The sequence below is a fragment of the Anolis carolinensis genome, chromosome 1, assembly GCF_035594765.1.
Source record: "Anolis carolinensis isolate JA03-04 chromosome 1, rAnoCar3.1.pri, whole genome shotgun sequence".
NCBI lineage: Eukaryota > Metazoa > Chordata > Lepidosauria > Squamata > Dactyloidae > Anolis > Anolis carolinensis.
Genome location: NC_085841.1, coordinates 109,267,891 through 109,287,171, shown reverse-complemented (window position 1 = coordinate 109,287,171; position 19,281 = coordinate 109,267,891). Strand labels below are relative to the sequence as shown.

Genomic DNA, 19,281 nt, shown 5'->3' with positions numbered 1-19,281 from the left:
AGCAGCGGCACGTACCTTCCTCAGAGGATGGTGGGGACCGGATAAATGCCTTCGAGGGGCCTCATGTGGCCCGCGGGCCACCGATTAGTGGAAATGCAGCCACCACTGTGTGGAGAGACACCTTTAGATTATAAAAGTGCTCAACCACCCAATCGTTCAGAAGAAGCCTTTTACTTTATTTGGTGTTAAAATAGTAGCGCTGAGGGAGTCTATAGACGACAGAGACTTTGATGTAAAAAGAACAATATCAAGTTTATTCAGGCACAAGCTTGGTGGTTACAAAAGATGTTTCACTTAGAGGTATTCTTATTAACAGTTACAATACTAGAATGAGATGAATCAAACTCTCTAAAGTATCACTTCTTTTACCTAAAGTAGTTAAAACTTCTTCCTCTGCTCCTTTCTAAACTGTTACTTCAATGGATCTCTGTGAGTCCAGCTGGGATTGGTTCCCAAAGTCTGAAACTTGGACTATCCAGTAACTTCAAACCATAGTCACCCCTGTGATATACTATCACAGAATCTCTGTGCCTTTCCAGGACACAGACTACATTAAATAAGTCACCAAATTTATTTGAAACCGACTCAAAATGAACAATTGAGTCTCCTTGATCCCATCAACCTGAAATCAATCTTCCCTGTGCCTCATCAGAGCACAGACTGAGGCTTCACTTTTAAAAACCTCTTCACTTCTCCTCCCCTCGGCAGATGGCTCTGCCCACATCTCCATGGCAACTACCTCAGAGGAGAGCCACTAAATGGCTGCCGCCGTCTCACACCTAGCCAACCAAACCACAAGCACATAGTTAAACACAACAAACATGAATACAAAACTCATACTTCATTACACAAGGTTTCAAGGCAGCGAGAGGGAGAAGGCAAGAAAGGCTCAAAGGCTCGTGCACCAGAGGGAGGAAAGGCCCAAAAGGCAAAGCTCCAAGGCTTGTGTAGTGAGAGGAAGATGGCTGGAAAGGCGGCAGCAGCACGCACCTTCCTCAGAGGATGGTGGGGACCGGATAAATGCCTTCGAGGGGCCTCATGTGGCCCGCGGGCCGTAGTTTGGGGACCCCTGGTCTAAGCCAAAGGTTCAAAGGGAGGCTTAACCATGGAGGAAAGCGCAACCTCTAGGCTCCAAGATGGAACCAAGGGGGCAACAGAAGGCTTCATATTCCTGAAGCCCCAAAGAAAAAGACCTATCTGAAAAACATGACAGGAGACCCGCTTTCTTCCTGTACCAATATATGGCCGCAAGGTAGCATTTCAAGGAATCAAGGGAGAGACCCATATCTGAGAGTGAAACCAAAAAATCCAAAACCATGGAAACTGTCGCCGAAGCTGAGTCAGCTCCTTTTTTAATAGCAAAGTCCATTTGTAAACATAAGAGCACTTAGTTGAGGCTCTTTGGGCTGCATCTATAATAGCCCTCACTGATTGGATCAAATCTGCCAAGTCATTAATTTGAGGTGGTGTACATCCGGATGGAGAACTTGACCCCCCGGGATGTGGGGAGATCTGAGCAGTTTAAGAGGTGCACAAACTCACCCCTGGACATCTCGAGAAGGGGAGAGAACCACAGTTGTTGCGGCCACCACATTGCCTACTTGCAATTTGGACACCACTCGAATAAGGAGGGATCGGTGGGAACGCATAGAGGAAGTGATGGCTTTAAACAAAAAGGAACACGTCCCCTAAGCAGCCCTGGACCCGGCTCAGGCTGACGCGCACAGTAGGGAGGTCACTTGGTATTTTCCTCAGTCGCAAATAAATCCAACTCCGGATTGCCCCGTCGTTTGAAGCGAGACCACACCTCAATGGGATGAAGGGACCACTCGTGATACATGAGCGAAGTCCTGCTTAGGTGATCGGCTAGAGTATTTTCTTCATAAGGTGAATCCCTCTGCCAATACACCAATCCCATATATGAATGGCAAGCATCAAAAAAGGGGCAGAATGTGTCCCACCTTGTTTGTTTATATAGAATTTTGTGGTGGTGTTGTCCGTGAGGACTTGGATCACGTGCTCCAACAAGTGAGGGTTTGAATGCCCTCAAGGCTTTCTCGACCATTAAACAGTTCCAGATAGTTCATGTGACTGGAGGACTCCATCTTGGACTAGATCTCTTGAACAGTGAGGCCTTCAGAATGGGCCCCCCAGCCCATATTTGGCATATGTTATTTGATATAACATTTAAAAACCTGCTTATTAATAGGCTTGTTAATAGCCACTGCTTAACCAGAAGCATTAAAAGAGTAATTGTTCACAAATTACTCTTGTAGAAAGCAATGGTATTTCCAGTTACGTATTAATTATGCTTGAAATAATATGCACTCAAGTTAAACAATTTCCCACAATATGTTCTTCAATTTTCTTAAAAGTCAAAGGCTTCACTTTCAAGAAGTTAATGCTAAAGACAGACTTCTGTTTCCGTTATCTGCTGAATGGTAAAGACTTAGATTTCGAAGGCATCTCACTTGAAGAGGCTTTTTAAGAAAACCTTTTAGAAACAGAGGCCTTTTGAGATGAATAAAACTCCTCCCAGGTGTAGGAGCTTACAAGAAGCTACAATGTGGGTTCAATAAGTCACTTTCATAATGAAAAGAACATCCATGCTCTACACTATTAAGTAGCCTGAAAGAGGCTTTTAGTTACTGTATTATCTGAAGTAATGATAGTTGATTTAGGAAAGAGATAATCTGCTACCTTTACATAAGAATACTATAACAATACAGAAAGGCTCTGAACAAGATTATAGGGAAGTTTCCATGGCAGTAATTGATAAGACACAAAAAACAGTCTCTCATTATTAGCTCTGAAAAGTTGCAGTTTGTTTCACTGGGTTTTCTACCAAGTCCTTACAATTCACTGCTACAATTCAAAACTCTACTCCAAGTCACTAAGATTGTGTAATTTAACAAAAGTGTGCATCAAATAAATCTGTAAATTATAGGGAGACTTATGACATAGCTGAGAACATCCTGAAATATCTAACAAATCCAATTTACGATACACAAAATGTAATCGTATGGGATGTTAGTAAAAAAAAAAAAAAACATTAAGGAGGGATTTGAATTGCGATGTTTGCACCTGCATTCCTTCCTCCACTTCTGAGTTTGGCTAAACTCCCCAAGGATCTTTACATCTTCTGTCATAGAAGATTGGGAGGAAGAGTTGGAAAAAGGAAAAGGTGACACTCATATAGTAACCCGGGTAGCTGTTCTTATAGCTGAATCAATTCTTGCTATTCAAGACTGGGAGCGCTGGCTACACCACCAGCAAAAACGCACAAGGACAACACAGAGGAGGTTAGAGGTTGAATACCGCGAAACACATCTACACGTTTTTAATACAGGGACAATGCTAGGACAGCTGTCACCCTTCCATGCAGCGCCGACACAAGCTCTTCTGTTAACATCAGGTGGCTCAAACATCCTGACCTAACCCTGCCCTTGCTTAGATTGGACCTCTTGCAGCCACCAGCCTCATATGAAGTGTTTGTGTGCAAAACATCACTCAAAGTGTCAAAATGAAAAGGCCTGACAGCCAAAGTGTATTGATTCATTAGAGCAGGGGGGAAAAACACCATTACAGGTAAAAATGGCCTTTCCTGCTTTTCCAACTTTTATTTTTAAATTAAAAGATGAATCTTCAGCAAAACAACAAAGTTTCTTCTATTTGGCATTGTTTTCCTCCAGAAAGGATTCAGGAGTTCATTGAAAGATAAAGGTTCTGCCCTCCTTTCCCCACTATATTAAAAGGCTGAATCGAAAGCTGCTCAAGGGCAGCTTGCATGTTCTCATAAAATGAACCAGATATACTCTGTACCTATAGACAGGGCGGATGCACCCTGTACCCAGCACTAGCATTCTAGGAAATGACTGTTGAAAATACCAATCAACGGGTTGCTAATGGGTCTCATTTTCCAGTCTCAGTATCTCCATCTGTCCAGCTTCTGTGAGCTGAGATAAGAGTCTTTTATAGGCCTCCCTGTTAAGAAAGACAAAAAAAGTATATAACACTTTAATTAAAACCAGTGTCATGGAGCTTAAGAATCAGTCATGTCATTCTTAGGCTATTTAAAGTAAATTGATAAAGAACCAGAACGTAATTTTCTCTCATTCTCCCCTCTGCCCTGTTTACTAGGAAACAAAGCAGGAAAATTGCTCATCTGGTCTTATTTGGCTTATGAAAAGAGTGGCTTCAGAAAAGATTTACTTGGATGTCAAGTGCGATTTCCATCTCTAATAATGATGACAATGAAGATGATGATGTGGTGTTCACTACAAAATTCAAACTTCCAACTTCTATTACTTGGTTATCCCATCTAAAGCATTTCACAATGCTATTTCATTGCAAAAGGATTACTCTTCTCCCATTTACAAAAGATACCTGGAGGCAGGTATATGGCATTGAATATCTGCCTTTATACTTGGAAGCCGCCCCGAGTCCCTTCGTGGAGAGAGGGTGGGTTACAAATAAATGTTATCATCATCATCATCATCATCATCATCATCATCATCATCATCATCATCATCGGCCAAACAAAACCAAAAGACCCAAAATAAACCTTATGACTTTATACAGAAATGGCAATCTAAGTTCTAAAATATGAAGCATTCACATGCGTGCAGGAGATATGAACCAATCTTTAATTAGTGCCTTCTAAATGTATCAAATGTATCCTGCATGTCCAAAGGGGTACAAATTAATGCTGCAAAACAGATAAACATCCAACTCAAGAGCTGAGCACTGTTGGCATATAAAGGTGTTTCTTTACCACTAGTTTTGGAATAGTTGGAGAATCTTTATCATGAATTGTGGTTTTGCTCATGTTAATATCAGTTTCGTTGACCTTAGCAACTCCCCTTTTAATTTTGAGTTTTGCTTTTTTTTTGAACAGAGATTGAGACTACGTTATTTAATAGCTTCAAATGTGGGATAATATTTTGTTGTGTAATTTTTTCTAGGAGTTCAAACAACTGAAGGTCTATATAAACCATCACCCTTCACAGCTGTTTACTGGTGTGTGTGTGTGTATATATATGTATGTATGTATGTATGTATGTATATATATATATGTATATACACACACACACACACACACACACACACACACACACATATATATATATATATATATATATATATATATATAAGCATAGACAAAGCAACTAATAAGTTATAAAAACAATGGGTGTAGCTGTGGGGAGTGTGTAAAATGAGGGTAAGTAAAGGTACAGGTTTTCCCATACGTTAAGTCCACTTGCATCCGACTCTGGGGATTGGTGCTCATCTACATTTCTAAGCCGAAGAGCCAGCGTTGTCCATAGACACCTCCAAGGTCATGTGGCCGGCATGACTGCATGGAGCGCCGTTACCTTCCCGCCAGAGTGGTACCTACTGATCTACTCACATTTGCATGTTTTCGAACTGCTAGGTTGGCAGAAGCTGGGGCTAACTGTGGGCGCTCACTCTGCTCCCTGGATTTGAACCTGCAACCTTTTGGTCCACAAGTTCAGCAGCTCAACGCTTTAACACACTGTGCCACCGGGCCCCCCACGAAATGAGAGTATTGAATCCTAAATAAAAATTCTGCCCCAAAATGAAAATTTCCTTCATTCCCGAAATGTCCATAATTGGAAATACTCATATTTGTTTTGTTGGCATTCTTTGGGTAACTTTGCCTGCCCTTTTCCTTTGGATTCTTAAACTATATTTCTAAATGATCAACTAAAATTTTCCATTACTGACGTTTCTTGTTACTGAAATGGTAGGAATCTGGGGACTGAAATAACATTTAGTGGGAAAGCAGAGGAGCAATGCCTTCATCCAGCTCATAGCTACAACCCTGGAGCAAACATAAATCTATTATACTGTTAAAGAATCTAAGTGGAAGTTAAATATGTTCTGCCTGAATGGACTGTGTGCTGTAGTTTAAGCATGACTTTTGTAAACAGAGTGAACTTCTGTTCGCCATCCAAAAGCAACAGTAATCTCTAAACACTGTACCTTTGCAAAGTGTTTCTGCCAAGACCTTGTTTGTACTCTGAATTCCTCAGGGCTTCTGTCATAGCAGGAATCAAGCTGATAACTAGAGACTGGTCCAAGACTGCCACTGCTTCCAAGATGCTGTAAACCTGATTACCATATACAGTAGTGTAATCCTGGATGAACTGCCTGGAGGAAGAAACAAGGGCATTTAGCACATGGTAAAAAAATGGTTCACAAAAAACAAGCTCCAACAAATGTATGCATTTGGAGCAGGGGGGGTGCTAAAGAAATACAGAAAGGTTAATGTTACAGGTTCAGATTTAGAGACAGGCAGTAAAAGGACTGACAGACAGGTAGACCATCCATTAAGTCTATAAACTAGAAAGCCTAAACACCAACATAGCAACTATGTATACAGATTTCCTCTATACAATGAGTACTGCTGAAAGTGATTGAATCTAGGCATCATACTAAAATAACATTTTTACAGGTTGCAGCAAGGAACTTCTATGGGAAAACATTTACCTGACTATGTCCACCAATTTTAATGCCTTACTTTTATAAAGACGAAATAGAACAAATACAGGAAAGAAAAGTGTAATCCGCAGCATGATAATTGGAGTAGCACACACCACTTGCTAATGAGCATATAGTAAATAATATTAAAATGAATTGCCACAACTCAAGATATTCATTTGGGGGAGCAAGGGGATAGATAATTCCTTCCTGGCAAATATAATAAACAAGGACCTGATTTCTGCAAAAACATTTCTTTTATTCTCATCTTTGAAGACCTCTCACACCATTCCTTAATTTTTTGTGCCAATGCAAGGGTTTGTTGTCTATCAATTTTTGTCATGATAAACCTGAACCAAACTTTATGGGGATTTTGTCAATAGGATTCCCATCCCTGTTAAAACAGGAGATACTTTAGGATTGGTTATAAAATCCATTATGTTTCATAATATAACAGGAACTGTATGGAACCATGAACGTGAATCTTTGGTGCCAGTAGATCCGAGCTTGAGGATTCAACCTGCACCATGACAGACTTCCTCCATCTGCAAAGAATTTTCCCACCTGTGGTATGGGATAGCAATGTACAGATGCACTATTGTGTTACTTGAAGTCATATATTGTCTAGAGTTAGTTCTTTCATAACTTGTATGTTTTATCATTTAGTCACAGAACCAAAGCCACAGAGAGGAGGTGAACCCTGTCAAGACCTAGCTATCATGGACATATCTGTTGAACGTCAATCCATTAATCATGGATGTTATAGACGGTATCCTACCTGCATTGGATATTGCTATTTTCATTTCTTTGTGGTGGGCCCAATTCATAGGGCTCCAGCCAATTTTTTACTGTATACAGTTCTCTGTACATTTAGTTCTCAGGTTGTTACAAGACTACATTCTGGATAATGGTGTGCAGCTTCATGCTTTCAAGTAAGCTTTTCATGCATGTTCTCTTTTTATGCAGTCACTCCGTACAATGACTGGCAGCGATTTAAAAGTATTATTTTCACTGTGTCCCACAATGTTTTTGGAATACAAGGACATGCTATCATATAATACTATTCTCTGTAAGAGGGTCCTTATGAATCCCAGCATTAGGCCCCTATCTGCCAAAAGAAGTTGAGTTAACTGAGGTCTATCAAAGAAGTTGCCAGGTTTGTCAGAGCAATGGCCTTTAGGGAACTTGTCACCATCTAAAACAGTAATAGATTCAGTAAAAGTGGTCGCGGTGGCACAGACACCTGGAAGAAAATACACTGAGAAGTTTCTAACATTTATACTTCTCTCTGGAGGCTAGTCTGAATTTAACTATGAACATGGCTGAAATGAGAGTAGACAGGAACAAAAGACTGATATTTCTCCCGAGACATATCCATTCCCAGGTGAGGTGGACTGTTATTTTGTGCAGTTCCTTTATCAGCCTCTTTTAAATATGTCATCCAAAAATCATCTTGCATACTTCAAGGCCATTAGGGCATGCTGACTGAATTGTGTACAAAGCCATGTAAGCATGCCCTGCTCAATGCTAAATCAACAAATTGTGAATTTCAAAGTAACACTATACTTTTGTCTTGTTTTTGGTATCACTTGTTCATGTCAAGTTTAAAGGAAGATTTCTTTCCAATAGCAATAGCTGACAACTGATGGAAAATTCCCCTCCCTGAGAGATGCATTGATAATTTGTTGTATTGAAAATCTAATTGCATCTCTTCCATGAACAACCCCCCAAGATGGACAGGTATCAAAAAAGCAGGTTATCTCCCTTACTTGCCTCAGCTGCTTGTCCACATCAATAGTATTCACCAATTGAAACTGATCAAGTGGAATTCTACCAAGGTTGATCCACATTAGGAAAAGGATCAACCTTGGTTATGAAAGCAAACATTGTTATGTGCTACAAGGTCAGAAGAAAGCTGAATTATATTCAGATCTGAGTTTCTGTTCAGCTTTTACTCTTCCTCCCCACAGTCTTAAAACTGCAGATACTCAAATAGTATTTGTCAATGATGGAGCAGGGACAGAGAAATGCACAGCGTGATGGTTTCAAAATTGAATATGCAATTCTGAGGAAGAAATTAACCTGACGGTTTACTTGCAATGCTCTATTTTTATGGTTGCAATGTGTTTTCCCTAAAACAGCATTAAAACTCCACAGGGGGAAAAATGTTCATGATTCTGTCTAAAAGATTTCCTTTTTTTGTTGGCCAATCTGCATGGCAAACCATTTTGCCAAGAATGGAAGTACTATAGGCAATCAACATCAAATTATGTTAAGGATAATTAGTTGCTTAAAAGAACATGTTTTCAATCAAATGCCTTGCAATCGTTTCAATGCCAGCTGGCCAGTTTTCTACTTACCTAAACACAGAAGTCAGTTGGGTGGCAAACTCTCCTTCTGACCTTGCTTGGCAGCCTTCTACCACACACTGCAGAATTTCTGTAGACAGTTTTTTAACTGAAATAAAGGGGGAGGGGAATCACAGAGGCTTTGAAAAACCCAATTGGAAAACAGCAATATGTTTTTTTAGAGGACGTTTATAAAAAATTAAAGAAAAGTTTGTCTAAAAATCCAATGCCTTATATAGTAGAATAAATAGCAATTAATAGCAGAATTGGGCTCTAGTTCCTTTGGTCTCTTATACTGGGATACAGTTTTTAAGGATGGCATAACACCAGCAAGCAGATGACAGTGAAAACCATCTCAGTTCAGAGATGAAGCTGAATCCTAAGCTGATAAGATCTGGAAGGGCAGGATAAACGTCCAGTGGAGAAGACTTTGGCTGCCACCAAATTCTATGAATCACAGGATCCACAATTACCACATCTCTATATGCTCAAGGGATAGTCAAAGCTAAACAATTAGGTGAGGGGAAGAGATAATGGAAACAATTTTGAAGGTTGTTCTTGCACTTCTGGCTTAAATAGGTACAGGGCATTAGATCTACAGGCTATGCTTTTCCCATCCTATTAAAAAGCAACGATCACAACCTGACCAAAAAAAAAAAAGCTATCTATGTGCTATAAGAATTAATCACCAAGCAGTCTGAAGGAAGGAAGTTGAATGAAAGGCCTACAGTCCAATATTAGCACAAAGTTTTCTAATTCACAACATAAAAATGTTAACTGCATTTTGTGATACATTTACCAGGGTGAAAAATACTCATAGGCTGGCAAACCAAATTCCCATTGTGACCTATTTATATGTACAATTTATTTCTACATGTATGCTCTACATCACAATGCACTTTAAAATCAATAAAAAATAAAAGAAAATTCATAGACTCACCTAGAGGTTCATTAACCAACAGAAGGCATTTCAACACAGGAGGGAGGAACACATCAACCTCATACATTTCAGTAGTTTTAGTCTTCCTCAATGCTTCAAGTATAAAAGCTAGAGTTGGTGCTAGATTAGATGGAGGTGCATGGCCTTTGAACTGTAGGTAATTTTCACTGAAGAAAAATAGAAAGACCCCAACAATAAATTAGCAATGCCTCTTCCTTAGGTGGGTGCAAATACCCTAAAGCACAACCTGCAGCCCTCCAGGTTTTTTGTGTATCAGCTCCAAGAATTCCTGACCATTGGACAAGCTGGTTAAGGCTTCTGAGAGTTTGAGGCCCAAAAACCTGGAAAGCCACAGGTTGTGCACACCTGCCCTGAATGAACGAGATCCTGCCTGATTTTGGAAGGAGGATCCAGTCATCGTTAATATTTGGATGAGAGACAACCAATGAATATCCAGGCATGGGCAAATTTTGGCCCTTCAGGTGTTTTGGTCTTCAACTCTCACAATTCCTAATAGCTGGTTGAAGGAACTGGCAAAATCACTTCTAAGTATTTTGAAGGAACTGGCGAAACGACTTCTGAGTATTCCTTGCCTTAAAAACCCTACTGAATTCATGGAATCCCCATAAGTTGACAGGCGACTTAAAGGCACATACACACACCATCAAGTCGATTACTGTAGATAAGGATACCACAAATACAAGTGTAGGTCGATTTTCTCAAACTGGCACACTCCTCAAACACAATAAAACAATATGCTTCAGTTTTAGCTTTCCCACAAATGTTTTGAAGTTCACACCATTTTAGTGGGATCATCTCTATCCATTGTTTTTCCATCAGAACACATTTTGTAGTGCTGAATTCTCTGTCCATAAAAGGAAAATAAATAATCATTTTCTGAGCATTACCTTATGACTTGCATTGTGATCTTATATAGATGCAAGGCTCCTAGCATGTTGGTGGGGGAACTGCACATTGCCAGCAAAATTGGATGCTGCCCAGTTCGAGATGCAGATGATGATGAAGGAAAGAAGCGACCCAAATACTGTTGGATAACATTCCCTAACAACTGATTCAAATAGGCACCTTGTGTTTGAGACTGACAGCATATGAAGGACAAACCCTGGAAAAAGGAAAAAACACAGACGAGAAGACAAAAACACACATCCATGAATGTGTCTGTCTTGAAACTACAACAAATCTTAATTCTCATAAACTGCATGATCTAGTGAAACCTACTAGAACATGTAGCATTATTACACTATTTAAAGAATAACTACTATGCATTAAGCTTCCAAGGAAAAAGAGTCCCAGCAGCAACTGGAAAGAGAGGTTCTCAACTATTTTCAAAAAGTTAAATAAAAGGCCCATAAGAAGGGGGGAAGAGCCAAAATATCGGTTCTGCCAAGATTTTGGTTTAAAAGGGTCTCAAAAACTGGAGCTCTCTAATTACTTGGTTTCATCATATTTCCAGTAGGATTTCTCTCCGAGGGTTTTTTTTTTAATATATAAGGTTTAAGAGGTAATTTTGTAAATGTAAAAAATATGACAAGTTACTCTGAAATGATTACAGAATAGCAAGTGTTTAACAGTAATGTTAGTCACTGCAGAAAATAGAATAATTTTGTGCAATCTGCTTGATAAGAAATTTACTCTTGTGACTACAGCAAGGCCATGTGGCTATAAATAACTCTTAGGCTCATCAACAAACAAACCTCTCTGTGAGATGAAAAGTACACTGCTAGCAAGAGCACAAATATGCTTGTCCTCTTCTGGGCAGCAGTTCTTGTGGATCATTCTTGTGGACTGCAGTACTCTACTATTCAATTACCTGTTGACATTAGTATCTTATAGATATGTAATAATGTTGAGTTGTCATTTATCTTAACATAATTTTTTAAACCCTCAAGCTATGAAGCAACTATGCTCAGAAAACATTTGACTTACATTATTCTGTGATGTGGCTCTTAAGAACCGCAAATGGTGTTTTGCTTGTGAAATGGGCTTTTCCCATGCCTGAACCTATTGCTTTTTGTGGAAACAAGGATTGGTGATAAAAGCTTCAGTGGAGACACCTTTTCCCCATAATAACTCTTTCAGGACTGAATTTCCCTTCTTAGAGGCAGATTTCTCTCAGTTCCTGTTGTTCACTCCCGTCTTAACTATGAGTAGTTTGTACCCCTAGATGGTACTCCCACTGATAGGCAAAGACTTATTTATCTGGCTTTTAGAATGGAAAGCTTTTAACAAAAGGGCTGGGTGTGTTGTACTGCTTTAAACTGTATTGTTGAACCTTTAACATCCTTTTTAGAGTATATGTATTCAATATAGTTAATAATTCAATGTAGTGTTTTTTGTATGTTTTAATTGTAATCTTTCTTGTGGAATCTTTCTTGCGGAGTCCTAATCTTGGGGGAAAGGCAAGATATAAATAAAGTTACTAACAATAATAGCAGTAATTTCATTAGAGATGCAGCTCAACACCTGCATAAAACCATCTGTTCCCTACTCAGGTTGTTCTTTCAATGTGAATGTTTTTGGCTTTTCTTCTGTTTTACATGAAACTCTGGCAGTGGTTCCTCCCGCCTCATTTTCTAGTCAGTTTTCTATCCATGACTTTTTGATTGTTCTAAGCATTTTTTCCTCTCCTATCTGTGTAAACAGATTTTGTTGAGAGCGCTTTCTGAGATTGACAGGAATGGAGGTAAATCATGAGACTCCTGTCATAAGGGGTCATTACTGGGGAAATTCATGAAGACTCTTGCTTGGAATTCATACTAGCAAAATGGTCAGACACAAAGCAGTAGCAACAAAGGGAAAATATTCTGGCAGGAACACAGAGGAAAAAAGAAAGCTCTTATGGAAGAAGAAATGTCCTTTTTAATTGAACATAGTTTAAGCAATCCATTCTAAAATTATTTTGATGATTGCAATAATCCAATATGAAAATGGAAAAAATTAGATTCATTGATAGTTTTGCAGTTCTTCAGACTAAAGGCTGTTTGACCAGTCACCTGCTTGATATTTAATAATTTCACAGATGCATGTATTTAATAGCAGCAACAATGCCAAAAATTATATTTTCCAGTTATTAAAGTATAAATATGTATTAAGAGGGTCAGTTAGCCAGTGTATAAGTTTGTTCACATTATTATTAATGAACCATCACTTGGTAAATAGCTTGCAGTAAAGTAACAATTCCATTTATGCAATCATGCCACTGATGGCCACCATAAACTGCTAACACTAATATCAAAGTATCCAGAGCTCTTGGAGGTCAACATGTATTTTCCACTCACTTATGTCTCAAAATACTGAGTTAGTATTTGAAAGCAGTAGATAATAGAATTCTTCCACCAGTTGAGTTGGAACTTTAGGTAGATTAATTCCTGATGTATTCTGAGAAAGGAGTTAGAATGTTTTCCAATTAGTTAAAAATTAAGAAAATGGGATCATAGAGACACAGAATTGGAAGGGGCCTCATGGGCTATCTAATAAAACCTTTTGGTCAATGAAGGGTCAGGTGCGACTTAAAGCATTCCCAGCAGGTTTGGCTCTTTGAAGACATCCAGAGAAGGTGATATCTCCACCTCTCTAGACAATTGGTTCAATTACTAATCACTCTTACTATCAGGAGGTTTCTTCTAATATTCAATTAAAATCTACTCAACTGTGATCTTCAACCATTACACTTGATCCTACCTTCTGTGACAGCCCTTGAAGTATTTAAGGAACGGACTTATGTTACTCCTGAGTCTTCTCTTCACCTAGCTGGACATGCCAAGCTCATTCAACCTTTCCCCATATGTTTTGTTTTCTGTCCTTGTTGCCCTTCTCTGAATTTGCTGCAAATTGTCTATATCCTGCTTATAATGAATGCTGCACACCAGCTGAATGCAGAACTCCAGATGAGGCCTTAACGATTCCAAATACAGTGGGGCCATTGCTTTCCTTAACTTGGAAGATTTCCAAAAAAATATTTACGATGGAGCAGTAGCAGCCCAAGACTCTTCTGATAAATCAGACTGAAAAAATTAATCACCCGGGATTTTCCTTGAGGCTACTCTAGGGAAGCAACAAGATCTGAATTTAAGTAAAAAGTCCAAGATAAAATTAGAGAGAATGCGAACTGGTAGTCCTAGATTGGTCTACTAAGTCTAATTATTGATAGGGGTGTGAGTCCTATTTAGACGAATTCCCCTCAAGAAAAATATTGTACTGAAATTACTTATGACAATTTTAGAAAAGGTTACTTAAATTAACCTTTGGCATATTGTGCAAAGGGATGAACTACCAAGTATGTGCATTAAAATTTATTCTTTTGTTCTGTCATAAAAGAAAGTTAAGATGCAAAGTTAGCATCTATTTTAGAGGAAATATTATTGGTCATTTTCTTTTAAATGTTTTTTTAAATCAGTTTTGTAAGTGCTTAGTTATTTACAGGGTATCAACTTAATGTGTGCTTAATGACTGTGAGTAAATATATTAAAATTATGCGACAGAAGGCCAACGAAATGAAAACTTATTTATCATAATCTTTCTGGTTTGTCTTTCCTTGTTTAACTGCTATTCAGTCTTTGATTTTGGAGATTGCTCTAATAATTTTATTTTGTACAATATTTGGAGGCACAATAATTTATTATTATCTTTATTATGCTGTTATTATGTCAATCTTCACAAGTGAAAACTATACTTTTGATTGATCTCCTACACACAGCACTTTTCTGCATGACATTCAGTGTTAGAAATTGTTATAATAATAGCTAACAAGGTATAGAAAGATGCACAGCCACCTGAACAAAGAGAGGAAGATTCTCCCGAATGGCAGACAGCATCGCTGCAGGCAGCCCTTTGTCTTGCTGGAATACCGCATGGGGCAAAAGCAAACAATCTATTATGCGGAACAAGAGTGGTTGGGCCTTGGTAGTCGCCAGTATGGGTGCCCATGACTTCACAAGACATCCTGTTGAATAAAAACCAAGAAAACTACATGACACTATTCCAAAAAATTAGGGAGAGGGAAGAAAGGACATCATAAACAGCCATTCTGCTGAGTTGCATTTTCCATTGGCAACTGAAAGAGCCAGGCTGTCTTCTTTGTGTAAAGGCCACCTAGTTGATCCAGAATAGGAAAGGTGCATTCAACTCTGACTTAAATACATATGTGGAAGCATAGCAGTATGTAGCTTTGGGTGAATTTGAAACAGAAGAAAGCTGTGGAAGACTGGATAACTTCTTTCCTTCTTTGCTGCTCTTCTGTCATGAATGGGTCAAGCACCAGCATCAGCAGACATGGCTTCCAGAGGCAAATGCTGAAGCCCTTTGCTCTTATTTTCCTTAACAAAACACAATGTCATTTCATTGCACTTGGATTAGTATCTTCTGTGATCACTACAAACTAAGAAATGAATGAAAAGGGACTTCAAAAAGATACATTTTGGAAAAGAACACTAAAAGTGCCTAAAACATTAGGGATTTTGGGAGGTACTGTCCAAAAGGAAATAACTTTGCAAAGTCATGATGGCCTCAAAGCTACTACTAGAAGTATGTTATATAGTAACTATGTCTTGAATCCCCTTCTGGGAAAAGTTCTGCTCCTTGGTATTAGTCTTGTGCTTTTGATAGATTTCCTATCAATTTCTGCTTGTTTCATTTGTATGTCTTCATTTTCGTTTTTAAGCGCTGCTTCCAGAAACTGGCTTTTCCGAATGAGCTGTTTCGTTCTTTCGTCCGAATGAACGAATATTTTGTCCTACTGGCTAACATGGGAGGGCTTCCCATGCTCCCTTTCCCTTCAGTTTTAGGGTTAGAGAGTCTCACCATTTAACTGATCCTCAGGCTCTCTCCAGCATTCATTTGAGTTGTTAGAGTTGGTGGGAGAAACCCATCTCTGAATCCAGATAGGTAAAATGCAGTCTGTGGCTCATTGAATCTGTTTTTGCAGCCCTTGGCTCTTCATCAGGCTCCATTATCTTTTTAAATGGGTAGCAAGGCCCCCTGTCCTTTTTTTCTTTTAAAAAATTAATTTTTATTGATAATTTTTAACACAAAATGATTTATACGTAAAAATAAGGGGAAAAAGAAATGGGGAGGACAAAAGTTGGGAGATTAAAGAAGAACATAAAAAATAGGGGAGGGTAATGTGAGTAGGGGATTTTGTCGACTTCCATTCTTGGCCTTCAAGGTTATTTAGATTTCTTTATAATACACTCTTATTCTATCAGCATCTCCTTTTGATTATTTTTGCATATGAGCTCCTCTCGTATGCATATTTTTAATTGTTATGCTATAATGATCATTTTTTCTTGTTTCATAAAGTTTTTTTTGGTGTCCAATCTGATATTCTTTTCGGGATTCCCTGAGTGTTCTTGAGATAATAAGTTAAACTGTCCTTGTTCATAACTTCAAGAACTTTCAAGATCTAATCCTCTATTGATGGAATTTCTTTAGTCTTCCAGTGTCTGGTGTATACTATTCTCGCTGCCGTCACCATAATTGAATAAAATATCTTTATTCTTGTCTGTTCTGAAGTTTGTCATGCCTAACAAGAAGTATTCTGGCTTCATTTCAATTTTGAGGAATAGTATTGTCTCTATTTTTGGTGGATCCTTTTCCAAAAATTGTTGGCTATCTTATAAGCTCACCACATGTGACTCATTCTTCCAGCACTTTTCCTGTACGTTTTTATAATATTTTGCTATTTTCTGGGAGGTGATGTGCCACTGGTACATCATCTTGTACCAATTCTCTTTGAGGTCTATGTATATTTTAATTTTTTGTTCCAGCATTTTTCCCAATCTTCTAGTTGGATAGGGTGTCCAATATTCCGAGCCCAATTTGTTATGCAATCGTTCAGTTTCTGTGGACCACTGTAATATCTTGTAAATCTTCGTTATCTCCTTCTTTTCCAATTGAATAATCTTGTCCCATATCCATTTCTTTGTCATGAATCCCAATTTCCTATCTTTGTTGAAGTATTCTTTTAACTGTCTGTATTGAAACCAGGAGACATTTTTATTCAACTTGTTTATTTATTCTTGGGATTTTTATATATAGTCCCCATTTTGCTTCCTCAAGATTTCCTTATATGTTGACCACTTCTCCTATGCCAATTTGGATTGCCTCTAGTGGAGAACTCCGTAACAGAGTTTTTGGAAGCTATAGCCTGTGCTTATATTTTTTCCATACTTTAATGATCGCCGATCTTATGAAGAGATTACCGAAGTTTTTTTTCTTTTTTCCTTCTATCGTACCAAAGGTACGCATGCCAGCCTCCCCCGAGATCAAAGCCCTCTAAATTTAATATTTTCTCTTCTTTTAGAGTAGTCAATTCTTTCATCCACATCAGTGCACACGCCTCATGGTATAATTTCAGGACTGGTAGACCCCCTGTACTTTTTAACACACAGGGAAAGAGACTCTCTTTAAGAGAGTGTGTGTGTGGCCTCCAGGCCCAAAGCACCTGTGAATGCCAGGGCTTACAGCTGAGCACCGAGCAAAGCACAAAGCACCTCTTAGTCACCTGCCACTCACCTGCAAGTCTTGGCAGTCACAGGCTTTTTGGGCCTGCAGGTCACACACACACTCAAAGCACAGGCTCAAAGTAATAGAGCCTGAAGAAGAGCCAAGGGATGCAAAAGCAGCATCAATGAGCCACAGACTGCAATTGCCTATCCGGATTCAGAGACAGGGGTTTCTCCCTCAAGCCCAACAACTCAAATAAATGCTGGAGGGAGTCTGAAGATCAGTGAAATGGTGAAACCCTCTAGCCCTAAAACTGAAGGGAATGGGAGCATGGGAAGCCTGCCTATTGCCGCCAATGGGAAGAAAATCAGGCAACCAAACGGTTATCATTCCCACTTTCCTTTCATTTAACTGCTTTTTTTCATTTGGCGAAGGGTTTCCTGCCAAACAAATGAATGGAACAAAACAAAAACACGGATGAAACAAATAAGACAAATTTCGGGCTCTTGACTACTTGGTATTATATTGGCTTCCACGTAAAGTCACATTAAAATGATTATGATAGAAAGAGGATGTGAAAAAACCCTCTTAAATTAGGTGTATTTTTCTCCAATATAGAACAGCCATGAAAATGAAGATTGCCCATGATGATTACCTATAATCCTGTAACTGAGGTGGAATCCTTCTGCAGGTCCTTTCTTCATTAAGTAAGGTTTTACATGTTTTAATACATCACCAATGTATTCTAGCGCCTTGGTCACTGTGGTTGATTTTTCAGCTAGTGTTTGAAGACTACTATAGTTTTTCCCAAAGGCCTGAGAAATGAAAAAAGGTGCATAAAAAGAAAGAAGTGGAGAACCACACTTCTTTAATACTAAGACAAACTACAAAACTGGATCTCACAAATTATAAATCCGAGTTCTCTAAAACTGTAAACATATTACAGTTTGTAAACAGACAAACATATTTATTGAATGTCAAGAAATCCTGATGAATACAATCTGGGACTGATGAGAATCTTCACAGTTCAGGATTTAATCTATACTAAATTCACATGTCTTTTGTAGAAAATTGTACCACCCCCTTCAGAAGTATTTTGATTTTCTGAACACAAAATGACATTTCTTGCTGTAGATGGGGGCTTCTCCCATGTAAATGTTTGAACCCTTATACCTTATATTTATGTAAACATGTATGCATGCATGTATGTATGTGAGAGCCAGTATAGTCTAGTGGTTTGAGGTTTGCACTCTGGAGACTAGGGATCAAATTCTTCTGTAGCCATGGAAATCCACTGGGTAACCTTGGGCATGTTACACTCTCTCAGCCTCAGAGGAAGGCAAATATAACCTTCCTGTGAGAAATCTTGCCAAGAAACCCCTATGATAAAATGTCCATTAGTCAGAAATGACTGATGGACAAACAACAACTGTATGTATTTAAGTATATACAATATTTCTATCCCACTCCATATTATAAGCTCTCTGGGTAGATTAGAAAAAAATGAGTTAAAATTTTAGAATGTTGTTTTCTGCACAGAAAATGCTGTTTCTTGCACAAAAAACTGAATAAGTTCTGAGCTGCAAATATAATTACCCCTAACAAAGACCTTTTTGTAGATTCTCTTACAGTGGGAAGAAAATAACTAAAAATCACATCTTGCTTCTTTTGAGAACAAAATAATTGAATAATTACATCTCTAAATCATAAGAATGACTGTACCTTCACAAACTGAATAACAGCTTCCTTGGGATCTTGCCTACAGACAGGAACATTAACATGAGCTTTTGAGAAAACAGCTTCTACTTCTGGTAGCTTAAGGATCAGTCTTGTGAGCTCGACTAGTTGATCCATGTGATTCTTTTCTGTTATGAAACAGAAGATGAAAAAAAATGATATGGCTCAACATTAGGCTCCAATGTGCAAAGAGTATATAGCAAAATTATACAATGAGAAATAATTTGGAATCACACAATGAGAATGAAGATAATAAACACATGCCAAACACGTGCTTTTGGAGAAAAA

General features: G+C 38.5%; 1 protein-coding gene across 6 annotated transcripts in view; it reads right to left on the bottom strand.

Annotated features, from left to right (window-relative positions):
• Positions 1 to 233: 233 nt before the first annotated feature.
• Positions 234 to 19,281, bottom strand: part of mms22l (MMS22 like, DNA repair protein) — a 110,680-nt gene continuing 91,632 nt past the window's right edge. For all 6 annotated transcript variants that reach the window (XM_062969037.1, XM_016997218.2, XM_016997215.2 and 3 more), the window contains 8 exons: positions 18,979 to 19,121; positions 17,912 to 18,071; positions 14,586 to 14,755; positions 10,701 to 10,915; positions 9,793 to 9,959; positions 8,865 to 8,961; positions 6,007 to 6,174; positions 234 to 3,984 (listed from right to left, as the gene is read on the bottom strand). In XM_062969037.1, the coding sequence (XP_062825107.1) occupies positions 3,903 to 3,984; positions 6,007 to 6,174; positions 8,865 to 8,961; positions 9,793 to 9,959; positions 10,701 to 10,915; positions 14,586 to 14,755; positions 17,912 to 18,071; positions 18,979 to 19,121 (1,202 nt within the window). In that variant the 3' untranslated portion in view covers positions 234 to 3,902. The remainder of the gene's footprint in view (positions 3,985 to 6,006; positions 6,175 to 8,864; positions 8,962 to 9,792; positions 9,960 to 10,700; positions 10,916 to 14,585; positions 14,756 to 17,911; positions 18,072 to 18,978; positions 19,122 to 19,281) is intronic.